An 18,396-nucleotide genomic window follows, 5' to 3' on the forward strand; every position below is an offset into this window, starting at 1 on the left:
ATGGGGGTCAGGGACTCACAGGAGCCCCTTGAGTAAGAGCCCCTTTGCTGTCCTACCTTCCACCATAAGCGGTGAAGCTGGCTCTTGGTCAAGGGAGTCACCGTTCCTGAGTGAGTCAGGGTCACTCGGTGACAGCTGTGGCTCGCCTTACATGAGCTAAATTGGGAGCTGGAATGTCACACACAGATGCCCCTTGTTCCCCACCCCCACATTAAAAAATAGTCTCCTCTCTGGGCAGTGAGAGACAAACAGTGCCACCCATAGAGTGGACGAGAGTGGTTTGGGAAACAAAAGGAGAAATTCCCAGGGACAGGGCCATTCAGGGAGGGAGGGATAGAAAAAGCTACGTGTGCCTGGCTGGGGTACAGAGCAGAGCCTCAAGAGAGACACAGACGTGTCTGAAAACAGCTCTCTAAGCCAAGGCAAGTTGTTAGAGGACGGGACAGAAGAGAGAGCAGAGCCATTTCGGGAGTGCGCAACAGAAGGGAACACGGGAATCCGCAGACTGTCTGAAGTAAACGAGGAAGGGTCCGGAGGCAGTGAGGGAAGGCCAGAACCAGGGTCAAGGCCAGGGTAGGCACGACTGCTGAGGGGATGAACTTCACGGTGGGTTTCAAGCCGCTGCTAGGGGACGCGCACAGCATGGACAGCCTGGAGAAGCAGCTCATCTGCCCCATCTGCCTGGAGACGTTCTCCAAACCGGTGGTGATCCTGCCCTGCCAGCACAACCTGTGCCGCAAGTGTGCCAATGACGTCTTCCAGGTGGGCCGGGGCCGGGGCGGGGCCGGGTAGAGCAGCGCAGACCCGTGGGGGACTGCTCTTCAGGTCAGCGCTGAGACCCCAGAAGGTGATGGGAGGAGGGTTCCGTGAGCTGGGTGGTGGCTGTCCTGGCTGAAGAGCAGAAGAAGAGCCAGGGGTCCTAGCACATCCCTAAGCATGAGTCAGCAGCTGCTCTGCAGGCTGGCGAGTACAGCCTGTGCATGGACAGCCGCTGGGATGCTGGTATCTACAGAGGAAAGGAGACCCCCTTAGAAACTGGGAGGGAAGTGATCCTCCACCAGGCTGTGTGACAGTCTGTGCTAGACTCTGCATTCCAGTTTGGAGTTTGAGATTTCGAGAACAATATGGAAAATCTGGAGAAGATAGCAGTGAGATAATGAAACATTAAAAAATAAACTCGGGGGCTTCCCTGGTGGCGCAGTGGTTGGGAGTCCGCCTGCCGGGGCAGGGGACACGGGTTCGTGCCCCGGTCCGGGAGGATCCCACATGCCGCGGAGCGGCTGGGCCCGTGGGCCGTGGCCGCTGAGCCTGCGCGTCCGGAGCCTGTGCTCCGCAGCGGGAGAGGCCACAGCAGTGAGAGGCCCGCGTACCGCAAAAAAAAAAAAAAAACCCAAAAAACAAAAAAACCCCAACTCTGTGAGAAAGGTCCATGATGACAGTGAAACCATTCATATTTAAAGCAAAGCTGAATGCATCCATCTTTGGGGGGGCAGAGTTAGACAGTGGGCAGGAGACTAGGAATCCTCTCAGCTGAAGTTCACACCTGTGTCCCACCTCAGACTGGTCAGTAAAGGGACCTGCTGGTTAAAATGGATTGAGGTCACTTAAGCAGGGAAAAGGCAGAGAATAAATTTTACTTCCCCAAAATGTAACCAGTCTTGGCTTATGTGTGGTCATGGAGCAAAGCATAGTTAATCAAATTCACAGATATCATTTTAGCTCCTGGTTTCAAAAATAAAAGCACATATCAGAATGGTTTATATAAATGGGTTTTCTTTCTTGCCCCGTGCCCTGGTGTAGGTTCTAGTAACCTATAAAATGAAAAAGGATCAGGGAGAGTGAGGGATAAAGGCATGTACACACACACACACACACACACACACACACACACACCCTTGCAAATGAAGTAAAAACTCAGAATAGACCAGAGTTGGCTGGCTTAGTAGGCATGGCAGCAATAAGGAACATCATGAACACATATTCTTCATCTGTATCAGAAATTATGAGGAAATGTGTTGAACACAGTGATTTTCAACTTAACCAAGAAAATGTTTCCCTTTTAAGTTCTTTAGGGGCAGCATGTTTGGGGGAAAATAATGGGCTGGCTAATTCAGGTCATTCCACAGCTGTGCCCTGTGACCCACCCTTTGCTGTCTGCCATCTTCACTGAACTCCATGGTCTCTCCTGCCATCTTCCCATCAAGGCTTGTTCCCATCTCCTGTTCTTCTTCGTGTCCAAACCTGCCATTATTTGGCTCCAGAGAACCTCAGAGCCAGTGATTTTCCCTCTCTGGGATCTGCTTATCCCGGGCACTAAGTCATGTACCAGAAGCTATGCCTCGCCCACTATCTTGGGTTTTCCCTCGGTCTTAGTAACACTGAACATCCTTCGGGCTGAGATGCCTAGGAGGGAATGACAACAAGATTTTGCCATCCCTTCTCATGAATTTGTAGTGAAACGTCGTTTCATTAGAGCCTGAAATATGTGAAAGCAAAACAAAGTTTTGAAAGTGAAGGTAACGTGTTCTGTAAAAAAACTGGTCAGAATATTAAAGTGCATGGCACACAGTGTCACTGGGTAGAGGACCCAGGGACGGTCCTACATATGGAGGCTAGAAGATGTTCCAGTCCATCCTCTGTATCTAGACACACTGTTTTGGTTCCTTGAAGCTCTGGGATACTGATCTGGGCCCTGAAAGACCTGGGAATTGTTTGGTACAGAATATTTGGGAGAGAACATGATTCCCAGAGCTTTGGGATGGTTCTGTGCATCTGGACTACTGTGTATCCTTTAAAGTGCCGGGCACCCCTGGGCCCTCCAAGGAGAGAAGTTGAACAGCTCATTTCCTTGCTGCTTTATTTGGGGTGGCCTGGTGGGAGGCTGACCCAGTTCTTCAGCTGCACTATGTATACACATCTCAGTAGACCTCCCTCTGAAAGATGAGCATATTTAGTTTCTTCACACATTGCCTCCACATTTTGACAACTCTAGGCATAATCAGATTGTCTGTTTTCTAAGTATGGGGACAAGAATAGGACTTGTGGTTTCTCTCTCTTAAAACTACTTAGGAAGAACACCCTTAGAACATTGCCTAGAAAGTTAATAGGACTTAGAAAAGTGATACCAGTATATTATACACCCCCCACACACTTTTTTTTCAAATGCTATAGGAATTTATATCATGAAAAGTAACTTCACCTCAGGCCCTATGTAATTCCCTTCTCCAGATGGAGGTAGCCATTACCAACTTTCTTGGGTATCCTTCCAGAAATTTTCCATGGTCCGGTACTCGTTTCTGTGTGTATGTGTGTGTGTGTATACACACACGTTTAAACTAAATTCATCCTATACCTGCCTTTGTTCACTCTCTTGGCCATTGTTTCATATCCACACATTCTGATATGCACCTTCGTTTTGGGGACTTCCCCGGCGGTCCAGTGGTTAAGGCTTTGCACTTCCACTGCAGGGGGCACGGGTTTGACCCCTGGTCAGGGAACTAAGATCCCACAGGCCTTTCGGCACAGCAAAAAAAAAAAAAAAAAAAAGTTAACGCACCTTCCTTTTTCATGGCTGTATAGTTGTCCATTGTTGTAGCTGGGCCACAGTCTGTTTAATCTGCACTCTGAAACATTTAAATGATGCTCAGTGTTCTGCTGTCCTCAAAACTGCTGTGATGGGCAACAAACAAGAATTTGGAGAGATTATGATCTTATAACATCAGGTTAACAAAAGAGCCAGGAAGCAAAATTTTAAAAGTTAAAATATTTCATTGAGGTAATTCCCTGGCAGTCCAGTGGTTAGGACTCCAAGTTGTCACTGCTGAGGGCCCAGGTTCAATCCCTGGTCGGGGAGCTAAGATCCCACATGCCACACAACACAGCCAAAAAAGAAAAAAAAATTTTTTTTCATTGAAAATGTTGAACCATATTAAGGGTTTGGGAGGAAGTCATCCATAATCCCACCTCCTCCAACACAACTATTTTCATGTTTGCATATTACTTTCAAGTGCTTGTCTCATACATATTTTTACTTGGTTGCCATCACAATTTAACTAGTTTTCTTCAGAGCTGTGATACAGCTCTCTCCCTCTCCCTCTCTCTCTCTCTCTCTCTCTCTCTCTCTCTCTCTCTCTCTGAATTTAAACAGAATAAAACACCAAAACACCACATTAACCCCCTCTAATTTCTCTCTCTCTCTTTCCCCGCACTTGCACCCACTCAGCTACCAAGCATTTTGACTAGAGGAAAGCTGTCGGTGTGGGAATTTGACACAAACATCTTCCCATGTGTTTCTGAATTTGTAAACTCTATTCACTCCTAAACTACTTTAAAACAGCCTTCGGTTTATTTTTATACCTGCCCCCACTTCACTGTGGGCACTTGTTTATGAGCTGCAACCTGTTGTAATTTAACAGGCAACCAGAAGGGCTTGTAAGAAGGTTGATCAGAAACAGCTTTTCTGGACGGTGTCCATGTAGGGAGAGATTTACAGAGATGGGAATAGCAAGAAAGGGGCCTCCTTCTCTCATAAAGGGCAGTCTGGGAAGGAGATGACCTCTTTTACTTCAGCCCGAATTCCACTTCTTTACCAGCTAATTGTTAGGACCTGCTGTCATCAAGTACAGGCCAGCTGGTGAAAACCCTACACAGCCTGTCTCCTCGGCCACTTCCACCTGCTACTGAGGGCACCAAGACATCCCCTCCCCAGCCCAGCCTTGGGCAGGTCTCCTTTTTGAGAAATTGGTTCACTGAAATTTTGTGAATTGTGTTAACCTTGTAGCAGGCTTAGGATCTTCCTTTAGGGAAGAAACTGGGTTGAGTGGGAAACAAAATCATAGAGACTCAGCATTCCTGGGCTCAAGTCCCACCAGCTTCTTCCTTAATTTGTCATGTGATATAAAGCAGGCTATTTCACCTCTTCAAGCCTGTTTACACATGTATGGATGAAACGGAGGTTTTAAACTGATCTTTAACATCCTTGTAATTCTAACAATCTGATTTCACAAATTCAAGAAATATCATTATGGATTTCCATTTTTTCAGGACTTTGCATTGTTACTAGCGCCCTACCTTGGTTCACTCTTCTGCTTACCAGCCCTCCTTTCAGCCAGCCTCCATTCACAAACCCCTGTGCCACACTCATTGCTAGGTTCTGTCGGGCTAGCTCACCACCCAAAACCCCTTCTCCACCCACAGCTCAGCTTTTGCCACTTCTAAAGCTCAGAGGAAGAGGGCCAAGGTCACCAGACCAAATGTCTGGTCTTCTGCCACCATTTTCCTAGTTTCTCCAGTGTATTCTGAGGGTCTGGCCCAGAGGATCTGCATGGTCCACTATTCATCATTGGCCAGGCCAATAGTTTAGGGGAGGTAGCCTCCAACAACCCCCCTTCCATCCTGGGCCAGTATCCCCAATCAGCATCACTCTGGATAGCCAGGAAAGTGGGAAAACATTCTGAGATAAGAATAGATTTGATAGAGAAACTGCATTCACAGAGCATCTTTCTAGATGGAACATTTCTATTGGATGCCATGGACCATTACAAAAGAAATAGAAGGCACCATATAGCTCTTATGCCACACAAAACCCCTGATCATGGCCTAGAATTCCATGTATTTATTCCACTCCATTTTATCCTTCACGGTGAAGAAAGAACAGTTATTTCATGTCCTGTGGTTCTATGTGGTCATATATTTTTAAGGTCTAGATTAGGATTTTTAATAACCATTTGTACAGTGCTTTATAATTTATAGAGTACCTTCACATGTGTGATTCCATTTGAGTTAGAATCAATGTTATTTCCATTTTACAGGGGAGAACACAGGAAACAGGTTACAGTCACACAAACAAAGGGACAGAGTAGGGACGTAAATCTAGGTGTTCTGTTTCCTAGAGTGATGGAATTTTCTCTACACATCACATCATTGGCCCGTGAAATTTTACTTTATGGGGCTGGCTCCCTTGTGTAAATGTAAGATTTAAGCAAAGTTATTTCTTAGTCTTGAAAGAGAAAGATAAGCAGAAGCAGAAGATAGCTTATGCTAACTGGATATCGGTCAGCTGAGAGATCTTTAGCCCAAGGTGGGGACTGTCAGCTATGGAGACGTGTTAAGGAAGTTGCCATGCGCACCTCAGAGTGTAAAGTTCCTATTTGTGGTGAGACCATCTAGGGACTCACGATCAGGGCAGGAAGTCATCTCTTCTTGTGCTATAGATCCCTTTTTGGTTTGTGAAGCCTATGGATCCTAAGGACAATGTATGTGTGTTTTTTTTTAAGAACAGGGTTTTTAAGTGCATAAATTATAACATATATGATTATAAAGAAAACCAATTGCATTAGAATACAGCATGCAGTCTCAGTGGGGGTGATATTGCTCCAATTATATCTGTGGTATTAAAAAATTTATTGCAATTTTACGTTTTATTTATTTTCTGCTCTTACGTAAAACTTTATTCCCCAGCTCTGTTGAGGTATAATTGACAAAATTATATATATTTAAGGTATACAACATGATAATGTGATATATCTATACATTGTAAAATGATTACCACAATCAAGGTAGTTAACACATCCATCACCTCACAGTTTCCATTTTTGTGTGTGAGGGGTCTAGACTCTCTCAGCAGATGCCAAGTACACAATATAGTGTCATTAACTACAGTCACCATGCTGTACATCAGCTCCCGGGAACTTCATTTTATAACTGAAAGTTTGTGCCCTTTGACCAACAGCTACCCATTTCCCCACCACGAGCCTCTGGCCACTGACTTTCTAGTCTCTGCTTCTATGAGTTTGACATTTTTAAGATTTGTGGTGTTAAAATTTAATTGCGGGGGATAGCAATTGGGGGGAAATGTCTTAAAACGCTCTTAGAAGAGGCAGGAGTGAAAAAAAGCTTGAGAAACGCTGGAATATAATTACCAAAATAATTAGAACATGTTTTTTGATAGAGTAATATATGTGCTTCTCGATTAACACATTAAATAATGAGATGGGGGAATTCCCTGGCGGGCCAGTGGTTAGGACTCTGCGCTTCCACTGCACGGGGCACGGGTTCGATCCCTGGTCAGGGAACTAAGATCCCGCATGCCTCATGGTGCAGCCAAAAAAAAACAAAAAAAAGAAGAGAGAGAGAAGGAACAGTGGGCCTAATAACTACTATAGTTTAGAAGTAGTGATAAGCATAAATTGTTTTTGGAGATTTGATCAACAACTGTAATGTGATATGAAAATACCCGTGATTTCTGTTGGTGACAAAGTCACAGGTACTGCTAAACCTACGTGGTTTGTCGCCTACCTTCATAATTGAAGAAAGCGCTCAAGTTCTGCTAGGCACGTTAGTGAAAATGAAGATGTAATTGTTTTCCCATCGAGGTTCACAGACCCCTTAAGTTGTAGTCATGGATCTTTTGGGGGCTGTGGCCCCCAGGTTAAGTTCTCCAGCATTTATTCCCCAGCTCTGTTGAGGTATAATTGACAAAATTATACATTTTGTCATACAAAATGTATACAGCACACAGCTTCCGGTGTCTTCCCAAGCATCCAGTCTTGAAATGCCTGAATTGTCTTACTCCCTCCTTTCCCCCACAGCCCACCCACAGCCAAGTGATTGGCTAGATTCCACCTCTGGCATCCCTAGTCTTTGCAGGATTACTGCCACTACCTGAGGGCAAGCCTGTGACCTGCACTGACTATGGCTCTTGCTTCTGATCTGTGCCTTTAGATCAGAAGCAAAAGCCATAGTCTCCTCTCCCATGTATCCAAATCACCTGTTAGATTAATATTCTAATTTTCTCTTGCAGTTTAGAAACCTTGCCTATAAAGTTAAGTTCAGATCTTTACCCTTGGATTCAAAGCCCTCCATGTTTTTACCACAATTATTTTAAAAAAGCCCTTCTTGGGGGCTTCCCTGGTGGCGCAGTGGTTAAGAATCCGCCTGCCAATGCAGGGGACACGGGTGAGAGCCCTGGTCCGGGAGCCACAGCTACTGAGCCTGCGCTCTAGAGCCCGCGAGCCACAACTACTGAGCCCACGTGCCACAACTGCTGAAGCCCACGTGCCAACAGCCCGTGCTCCGCAACGAGAAGCCACCGCAACAGAGAGTAGCCCCTGCTCGCCATAACTAGAGAAAGCCCGCGTGCAGCAACGAAGACACAACGCAGCCAAAAAACAAAGGAAAAAAAAAAAGCCCTTCTTGGTAAACCTACCTTTCTAGCTCCTCCCCCACCCCGCAACCCCTGCCCGTCTCAGGACTCCTCTGTCTGTAACCTAAACTCCTATAGTATCTCTGATCTCCTGAAACTCCTTCCTAACGACCATCTCCTGCTTCCTGTCTACCCTGTCTTCAGATGGTATCTTCTTAAACACCTCCTCCCTCGAACTAACATAGTTCCTTTCTCCTAAATAGCGTTTTCACTTGTTAACTCGTCTGGCACTCTAGCGCCCCCTTTCATTCACGGCAGGATTGAGCATTGCACTTTTTAAAAGTAAAGGGTTTTTTTCCTTCCCCCAAACCCAAAGTCCTTGTACAAAATTTGGAAATTATATTTAAAAAAAAAAAGGAATCACCCACAATTCTATCACTCAATGGAAATGATTGTCAAAATGTTTAATTTTTATTTTATGTATTTTATAAAGTAATTTCATGGTCTATACAAAGATACTTGGTAAATGTAGATGACTACAAAGAAGAAATTCTAAAATCCTGTAAATCCCATCACCCATTTCAAAATTGGGATCCTACTGTCTCTATAGACTTATATCCTGCTTTTTTCATGGGTCTCTCCCCATGTTAAGAACTGTTAAAGATAGTTGCATTATAATTCCTCTATAACTCATTTAATCTTTACTATTAAATAACCAGCATGTTAACTATCTGAAAAAGCAATTTTACTGTTCATTCTGGTTACAAAAATAATACAGGTGTATTATGTAAAATTTAAACCTCACAGATAATACAAATTGTAGAATGTATAAATCCATCTAAATACACTAGGGCTGTTTCAGAGGAGATGGGATTTCAGGAAGTGCTGACATCAGGCGGGAAGAGGGCGATCCAGGGACAGCTAGGGACTGGCAAAAGCAAGTGAGATACCGGATCACAGGAGCCAAAAGGTTAAACAGAGTGGGATATGGTGGCCTGCAAGGTGTGAGAGGAGAAGGTTGTTATGAAAACCAACAACTCCCTTCCCCCACACTGGTCAGTATTCTTACCATAAATATATCCATTAAGGCTCATTGCTCAGAAAACACCAGCCTTTGAAAGGAGCTAGTGCTAAGTACAAATCCTCTTTTTAGATCTGAGGACATTTGAGTCCTAAGAGAAATTATTTTCCCAAGGTCATAAATGGCAAATCCCAAACCATATCTTCAGATCAGTGTTACTTTCCCTACATCATCCTGCATTAAATGCCCTCTGTTAAAATACAGAGATGTTGCCAAGAATGGGTAACAATCTTATCTACATATCCAGTACAGGTGACTTTCTCAAGGTAGCCACCTAGCATTTGCAAAAGGTTTGGGACACAAGACACACAAGTTTTGATAAGGGGAGGGAGTCAGAAAAGGGTTAGAGCAAACACCCCAAGCTTCATTCTCGTTTCACCTTCCTGATGTTTGCCAAAGCTGTGTACCACCTATGCTATGCTTGAGTATTTCTATTTAAAGGAACTCACATTTTAAAAAACTTTTTATTTTACAATATATTGGAGTATAGTTGATTAACAATGTTGTGGAAAGGAACTCACCTTTTTTTAAAATAAATTTATTTTTGGCTGCGTTGAGTCTTCGTTGCTTCACACGGGCTTTCTCTAGTTGCGGCGAGTGGGGGCTACTCTTCCTTGCAGAGCGCGGGCTTCTCATTGCGGTGGCTTCTCTTGCTGCGGAGCACAGGCTCTAGGCACGTGGGCTTCAGTAGTTTTGGCACACGCGCTCAGTAGTTGTGGCTCACAGGCTCTAGAGCGCAGGCTCAGTCGTTGTGGCACACGAGCTTAGTTGCTCCGTGGCATGTGGGATCTTCCGGACCAGGGATGGAACCTGTGTCCCCTGCATTGGCAGGCGGATTCTTAACCCCTGCGCCACCAGGGAAGTCCTGCCAGTCCACCTTCATTCCAGCCAGCAGGAAGGAGAGAAGAGGAGGAGTAGGGCCTGCCCTTCCCATTAAAGATACTTCCTAGAAATTGCACAAAACATTTCTATTTATATACCATTGGCCACAATGCAGTCACCTGGTCATACTCATCTGGAAGGGAGGCTTGGTCACATGGTCTTTATTCCATGTGTCTTGCTAACAACTCAGGGGCTCTATTATTGAAGAAGAAGGGGTGAATATCAAGCAACAATAAGCAGTATTTACAAGTCTTTCATCTCTGCTGCTCTCCCCAGATTGACTGTTCCTCTTCCTTGCAGACCAGCCTTCTCTGTTCACAGTGTCTGACCCCTCACACTGTCCACTTGCACAGATTTTGGGGTGGCCACAATGTCAGCTTTTAGCCCAACTTCACAAGTCTTTTTTCAGTTCAAAAGCTGCACATGGTCTAGTCACCTCAGCCTCTGTGACTCGATTCCAAGTTCCTAGAGGGAAAATTTGATTGGTCCTGTCGGGTCAGGTGATCACCTCCTCAATTCTGAGCCAAGGATCGGTGGTCTGGGCCATGGCAGGGCTCTCCCTTTTAGGATGGAATGGAGAAAGTCCCCTAAGAGGTGTAAGTGGGAGGAGGTGGTGAGCAGCTCTGGTAAACCCTTCTTCTGAGCTTCCTCCTGTCATAACACGCAGCCCATTGGATGTGGCTGTCGGTTTGCTCTCCCTGAGGGTAATGTGACGTACCTGTTCATGTTTTATCCCCAGAGCCTAGCAATTACCTGACACACTCAATGTTTATGGTAGGATGAATAATCCAATCTTGTCCTTAATTGTACAGAGGTTGAATGCTTGCCCAAATATGCATAGCAGGGCAGTGTCGGGGCAGCACAAGAACCCAGGACTACTGATTCCCAGTCCCTGGAGTGATTTTCCCGAATTACCCGGCTCGATATGTCTGCCTCATTGTTCAGCACTTGTCTCCGTGCCCCTGACCTTGGCTGCAGAGAATATCCCCCCGATGTGGCCCGTGAGAGCCCCAGGCTGGAGGACTGCAACACTTAGAGTCCATTTCCTACTTTGGCCTTCCTGCTGAGGTCAATGTCTCCCCACAGCTCCAAGCTGGGCCCCTTTGAGGAGAGCTTGCCCTAACTAGGCTTGATCAAGCTAGGCTCTGGATGCAGGGACACTCAAGGAGGTGGGCTGAGTAACAAGGCAAAGGTGGGAAAGTCTCCATGGCCACCCACCGGGAGCTGCTCTCAGAGGAGCACCCAGCCATAGAAAAGAGCCGATGCTTCCTCTTCACCACTCTCCTACTCCCCAGTCCCCATGACATCCCCCCTGCCTCCTCCCAGTTCCCCCATGACTCACTGTGCCTTTCTCTCACGCTCCCTGTCCCCACAGGCCTCAAACCCTCTGTGGCAATCCCGGGGCTCCACCACTGTGTCTTCAGGAGGCCGTTTCCGCTGCCCGTCTTGCAGGCATGAGGTTGTCCTGGACCGACATGGTGTCTACGGCCTGCAGCGGAACCTGCTAGTGGAGAACATTATCGACATTTACAAGCAGGAGTCCTCCCGGTGAGCTGTTAGGGTCTCTTGTTTCTCTAAAGTGCAGGGCCTGGGACACAGGCAGGGAACCCATCAGGGCCAGAAGAGAGGAGCTGAAACGATCAACCTGCCTCTTCAGTTTAGTGATGAGAGGACTGGACCTGAGAAGAGGAGGGACTTGCCCCCAGCTCGTCAGGTCACCCAGCTCAGGCAGCCTCTGATTCCTGGTTAGTGCTTCCCCCTCTTCACCTGGGGAGGGGCTGGCCGTCCACCAGCAAGGCCCTTGCCAACCCTCCATGACATCCCGCCCCACGGGACTTCCCTGCCCTGGAATAGAAACTGCTCTTGGATCTAGGTCTCCGCTACGCTGTAGCTCTATTCCTCAAAGGAAGAGCCCCGTGGAAGTCACTTGCCTGCCCAGCCACAGCACCAGCTGCAGGGGCAGAGAAGGTGACGCTGGGTGGTGGAGGCTGAAGAGAAGGTGTTCATGGAGCCTCACACTCTTGCCCCCCACCCAGCCTGGCCCCTGACCCTCCTGCCACCCTGCCCGCTCCCCTCCAGGCCGCTGCATTCCAAGGCTGAGCAGCACCTCATGTGCGAGGAGCATGAAGATGAGAAGATCAATATCTACTGCCTGAGCTGTGAAGTGCCCACTTGCTCTCTCTGCAAGGTCTTCGGCGCCCACAAGGACTGTGAGGTGGCCCCACTGCCCACGATTTACAAACGCCAGAAGGTATCAAGCAGCAGAGGGAGCAGGCGTGTGGGGGTGGGGACATAGGACAGGGTCTCAAACTATAGCCTCTTAGTCCACTTGGTTTCAAAGGCAGGCAGATCAGGGCTGAGGTCCCAAGTCTATGCGTGACTCAGTGTGTGACCTTGGGTAAGTCACTTGACCTCTCTGGCCCTCACGTTCCTCACTTGTAAAATGGGGATGAAAATGCTTACCCCTGAGAGCTGTAAGGATAAAATGAGAAATGGATGCAGTATGGTGGACTCTCAAGGCCATCTCACTGTCACACGTCTAGATTCTACATAAAACATAATTCAAAAATTAAATTGGTAGACATGTAGGAAGTAAAGGAAAGCTCCAAGTGCTGCTGAGGTGGGGAGAGGAGGAGGGGAAGTGGGATGAGAACAGAACCCTGAGTGATAAGCACGGAAAAGGCAGGATTTCCCACAGGGCAAATTATTACTGAACTAGAGAGATGAGATTATACCTCCAAACTCCTAAAAGGTGGGAGGCCTGCAGTGAGGACCCCCAAGGATCCCAGGTTAAACTGGAATCCCAGGAATCCCTAAAGTGGTCAGTTGTGCCACCTGGCTTTTGACAAAAGCGAATGCAAATTCTGCCTGGAGGAAAAACCCTCAATTTAGGCCTTGGGTTTTTCTTAGATTAAGAACAACAAAAGATTAGCTCATGATTGAAGATACACAAAGAAATTCAGATACTGGAATTACTGAAGAATGAAAAGTCACTTTGCATAAAATGCTTTAAAATGGAATTTTAAAATAAGCAATAGGGACTTCCCTGCCGGTCCAGTGGTTAAGAATCTGCCGTCCAATGCAGAGACCAGGGTTTGATCCTTGGTCAGGGAACTAGGATCCTACATGCTGTGGGGCACCTAAGCCTGCACGCCACAATGAAGAGCCCGTGTGCTGCAACAAAGATCCTGCATGCCGCAACTAAGGCCCGATGCAGCCAAAAATAAATAAATAAATATTTTTAAAAAGCAATAATAGACTATCAAAAAAGCAGATTTGACAAAGAACCAAATAGAGCTTTTAGAAATGAAAATATAATTGTTGAAATAAAACACTCAAAGGATGAATTAAATGACAGATTTCTCTCAGGAAGAGAGGACTGGGTAATTCCCTGGCGGTCCAGTGGTTAGGACTCCACACTTTCACTGTTGAGGGCCCCCGTTCAATCCCTGGTCAGGGAACTAAGATCCCACAAGCCACGGGGCACGGCCAAAAAAAATTTTTTTAATTAAAAAAAAAAGGTGGGGAAGAGGGGACTGAAAAAAACAACTTAGAATACAGCACTGGGAGATGAGGAGGTTGAGAATGAGAAGGTTTAACATATATCTAATCAGAGTCACAGAACGAGAGAATAAAGAGAATGGAAAAGAGGCAATATTATCCTAATGGATAATCGTGAAGAATTTTTCAAAATTGATGGAAGACGTGAATCTACAGATAAGGCATCTAGGCCAGTGCCTGGCATCTGGTGGATATTTGGTGAATGTCTCTTCCTTTCTCATTTGGTGGTGGGGGACTTCCTCTCTGCACCTCCTTCCAGAATCCATAGAGTGTGCTTCCACACTTCTTGAATGGCTCTAAACTCTCTAGATCTCTGTCAGAGCTGCCCTGAAGATGCCCTGATGGTGGAGTGGAGGGGCAGTCCTTTCCTGGGCAGCCTGGCCAGGGTGGGAGGGGCACAGCTCTTGACTAGGTTCTCCAGCCCTAAGTGCTGGCCTGTGTGTGTGGCAGACTGAGCTCAGTGATGGCATCTCGATGCTGGTGGCAGGCAATGACCGTGTGCAAGCAGTGATCACGCAGATGGAGGAGGTGTGCCAGACCATTGAGGTGAGCCTGGGATGGGAGGGAGGGAAAGTTTCTGGACTCCTGGAGGTGGATCACAAGTAGCGGGATGTGCTTACCAGGCTGCTGGTTTGAATCCCAGCTCTGTCCCTGACTAGCTCTGTGACTTTGGTCCAGTAACTTAACTTCTCTGTGTTCAGTTTTTCTTGTTTTTAACTATATAAAATATTGATGAGAGAATGATATGTTAGCTACCTCATCGGATCTTTTTGAGAATTAAATGAGATAATACAAGTAATATAGAGAGCACTCATGAAGCTTCTTTAAAATATAGTGTTATCTGCTGAGAGAGTAGATCTTAAAAGTTCTCATCACAGGAAAAAAAATTTGTAATCTGTGTATGGTGCTGGATGTTAACTAGACATATTGTGATCATTTCACAATATATACAAATATTGAATCATCATGCTGTACACCTGAAGCTAATATAATGTTATATGTCAATTAAACCTTAACAAAATATATATCATTATTATTACTGAAAAGATCTGGGAATCAGCAGCCCTTGGCTGGAGTTCTGTCTCTGCCACTAATTTGTGGTATAATCGACAGGTCACTTTTCTTCTTGGCTGACTGTGACTTCCATTAAGTCGGGAGTGGGACAAGTAGCCCCGTGCTCTCCCAGTTATGAGGTCTCATCCTTGCTTCCGGTCTTTCAGGACAACAGCCGGAGGCAGAAGCAGTTGCTAAATCAGAGGTTTGAGGCCCTGTGCGCAGTTCTGGAGGAGCGTAAGGGTGAGCTGCTGCAGGCGCTGGCCCGGAAGCAGGAGGAGAAGCTGCAGCGCGTCAGGGGCCTCATCCGCCAGTACGGAGACCACCTGGAGGCCTCCTCTAAGCTGGTGGAGTCCGCCATCCAGTCCATGGAGGAACCGCAGATGGCGCTCTATCTGCAGGTGGGCTTAGGGGGATGGTGTCAGGCTGCCTAGCGGCTGCAGTGGGGACCTCGGCACAGGCAGACCGGGTTCAAGTCTTATCTCTGGCACCTACTTGCCCCACGGCCTTGGGCAAATCACCCCCTCTGAGTCCATTATTTCCTTAACGAATTGGGACGCGCATCCCCACCGACCCCGCAGGACTGTGTTGGGCATCAGAAATGGGACTTTGCCAGAGGTTGGCACAATGCTTACTCTCACCCTCTTTTCTTCCCTGCAGCAGGCCAAGGAGCTGATCAATAAGTGAGTAGGTGGAGTGGGAAGGGAAAGGAAGGGGCCGCGGGGGCTCCGCTGCCACCGGGAGGGGGTGAGGGTGCTGGGTGTTTCCAAATGAGCCGCTGCCGCTGCGGTTGCCGCAGGGTCGGGACAATGTCAAAGGTGGAGCTGGCTGGACGGCCGGAGCCCGGCTATGAAAGCATGGAGCAATTCACCGTGAGCGTGGAGCATGTAGCCGAAATGCTGAGGACCATCGACTTCCAGCCAGGTGAGGGAGCGAGGATGGGAGGGGGCGGCGGGCCGCTAGGACTAGGCGTCCAGACCCTCCAGGTTGGGGGTCGGGGGATGGGTGCAAGACGGCCAGAGAATCGGGGACTCCAGCTCACCCAGCCTTCCTTCCGCCCAGGCGCTTCTGGGGAGGAAGAGGATGAGGAGGTAGCGTTGGACGGGGAAGAGGGCAGCGCAGGGGCAGAGGAAGAGCGGCTGGAGGGGCCGGAAGGTGAGTGTGGGCATTGGCGGGGTCTGCCTGGTACCGCCCCTCCCCCGGCGATCTCCCTCTCTGCTGCATCAGGGATCGCTTGGGGCCCCTACTCCCAACCTCAACCAGGAGTGGTGCGCCCCCTAGCGCGCGTGCTGAAGTACAACTTTCTTTCCCACCATCCATTCCTCTGGGGGTTTGGGAGTCCGCGTTGTGGGGGGTGGGGAGTGGAGGAGAAACCCTCCTGGCTGGGGAAAGGGAGTAAGCTGGGCTTTGGAGTTGCCTTGTCTCTTTGGAGCGCCCACCCACCGAGCTTTCTTTCCCGGGGACAGGCCTGCATTGACTCGCCCCTGTTGGGGAGGCTGCGCACCCGCGGCCTGGCGCTCGGGTGGTGAAGGACCTGAGCAGGGACCACCCGCCACCCAGCTCGGAGCGCCGCCGCGGGGGAGGGGCTCAATAAAGGGCTACTGCGTCCCGACCCGCAGCTCCTTTCACTGCTCACTCTCTCAGCCTCGGCTTCGGCGACGATCGCATCACCATCCATCCCAACCTTCTCCTAATCTGGGACCATTTCGGGGGCGGAAGTGGAATGAACCCCTGTTGGGCACCTCCTCGATATCAGGCACGGATTCGCAAGCCCAGTGCCAAGAGGGTCGTGGGTGGTGCGGTGGCACCGGGGCTTGAGTTCCTGGGAGACTTGGGGACGATGGGGACCGCAGGACCCTGGCTGAAAGCCGTTCTCGCGGAGCCCTCCCGCAGCATCTGGTCCCCTCTCGCCGACCTGGGAGCCCCACTTTCCCACGGGTTTACACCCTGCTGTGGTTCCCCGCGCCCCGCAGCAGAGGCCAACGGCTCTTCGGCACTTTTATTAAAAACTAGTAACGCGGAGAGTGCTCAGGGTGTCCCTAGGCCGCTCTAGCCCCGCGGGACTGGGTCAGTTCCTGTCGCGCACGTCTCAGCCCGGGGGTGGGGGATGGGGGTCGAGATTTTCGGGGCCCCAGACCCCGCCGATCACTTGCCCACCGAGTCGAATATGATGCGGTTCTGCTCGGCGCGCTCCCTCTGGCTCTGCGTCCGCGCCAGCTCCAACAGGGTCCGTAGCAGGTGGAAGGTGAGGTCAATGGACAGCGGAGGGTCGTCCCGTCGCGGCCGCTCGCCTGTGATCGCGGATCCCCATCGGCCCTGCCCCGCGCGGCGCGGGAAGCGCTCCGCCAGCAGCAAGAGGAGCGCGCGGGCCCCGCCGCCCTGGTTCCGTGTCCCGGGGCTCCAGCGCAGACTTGGGTCCTGGACCCCGGCCGCCGCCGCCTCCGGGCTCCACTGGCTGCTCCCCGGGCGCAGCTGTGCCAGGAGCAGCAGCGCCGCCAGCAGCGCCGCGCGTCCCGCCGGCCTCATGGTACCACCGGCCCTGGACACACAGGCGTAGCGCAGGGTGAGGTGCGCCAGGGGCAGTCGCAGGGGGAGCCACTCTCCTTCCCGCGCACTTCCAGCGCCCCTGTCGGGCCCCTGCGACTGCTGCCCGGTGCCCACAGCCTTCCCTCCAGCCCCAGCCGCTGCCCAGTCCTGTGCCACCCTTTTCTCCCTCCCTCCCTCTTGGCGGGTCGCGGTGGGTGAGCTGAGCGCAGTCCCGGTGCTGAGGGAGTCTGGGCGGACGCTGAGAGCCACTCACAGTTTGCCGGAGAGCGTCTGTACCCTGCAGGAAAGAGCTCCTGTCTCTGTCCCTCGAGGCGGGCTGTTCCTTGGGGAACACGGGGTCTGTCCCGGGACTGCTGCCAGCCTTATATAGCGCCAGGACAGCTCCGGCTGACGTCAGCAAGGAACATGCACTGACTGTAGAGCAATGACGGCCGCAGCTTCGAGTCCGACCCTTGGGGCTGCGAGACCCCGTGGGGCGCGTCCCTGGAATTGACACCTGGCTCAAGAGAGGGAGAAGCCTGTTGGGGAGTAAAGACTGCTCCAGCCATGAGAGTCCTTCACCTGTTTAGAACAGCCAGCAGTGACCAGGGGACCTGTCCCCAGACCAGACTAGTCCAGATCTGCAGTCTTCTCTGGCACATGAAAGGAAGACTGGATCGCGGGGCTGTCCATGGTGCTGACCTTGCCCTCAGCCTCTAGAAGGGGCCAGAGGCCTCTGGAGAATGCCGTCCTGCTCAGACCCAGTCCCTTGCCCCAGCCATCAGCTCTGTAAACAGAGGCAATCGGGACAGCACTGCTGGCACTCAGCTACCATCATGGTACCCACCCAAGAGGCGTCTGAGGCAGCTTGAGCTGCCAGGATTTTTGATGTCATTTTAGCCCCAGGATCTAAATTCTAGGGCTGTCTGACTGAGGCACCATAAAAAAGAGGGCCTCTGGTCAGGGTGCTTTCAGACAACAAAAGGCTGGTCCATCTGCTTATAGGTTTGCCCCAAAGCAGGAGTTTAGCCAAGTGAATTTTTCTCCTGGGAATCACAGCAGCAGTATTACTTTATCTTTGACCTCCAGGTTAAGATCACTGGGTAGGAAGTAAGGAAACTTGGTGTCTTAAGTGTTTGAGCTGCTATAA

General features: G+C 49.4%; 2 protein-coding genes across 2 annotated transcripts; one reads left to right on the forward strand and one right to left on the reverse strand.

Annotated features, from left to right (window-relative positions):
- Positions 1-594: 594 nt before the first annotated feature.
- TRIM54 (tripartite motif containing 54) lies at positions 595-16,773 on the forward strand (the record flags this gene model as incomplete). The annotated part of the gene is made up of 10 exons (XM_082642387.1): positions 595-762; positions 11,482-11,654; positions 12,186-12,357; positions 14,118-14,213; positions 14,888-15,121; positions 15,381-15,403; positions 15,520-15,644; positions 15,783-15,988; positions 16,187-16,245; positions 16,365-16,773. The coding sequence occupies 10 exons, from the start codon at positions 595-597 to the stop codon at positions 16,771-16,773; spliced, it is 1,665 nt and encodes a 554-aa protein (XP_082498513.1).
- On the reverse strand, positions 16,711-18,329 carry UCN (urocortin). Its single transcript, XM_082643152.1, has 2 exons — positions 17,521-18,329; positions 16,711-17,259 (listed from the first exon to the last, which is right to left on the reverse strand). Exon 2 carries the CDS (start codon positions 17,244-17,246, stop codon positions 16,866-16,868), a length of 381 nt encoding a protein of 126 aa, XP_082499278.1. The 5' UTR covers positions 17,247-17,259; positions 17,521-18,329; the 3' UTR covers positions 16,711-16,865.
- Positions 18,330-18,396: the final 67 nt, after the last annotated feature.

This window comes from Mesoplodon mirus, assembly GCF_964341445.2.
Source record: "Mesoplodon mirus genome assembly, chromosome: 14".
In the NCBI taxonomy this organism is placed as follows: domain Eukaryota; kingdom Metazoa; phylum Chordata; class Mammalia; order Artiodactyla; family Ziphiidae; genus Mesoplodon; species Mesoplodon mirus.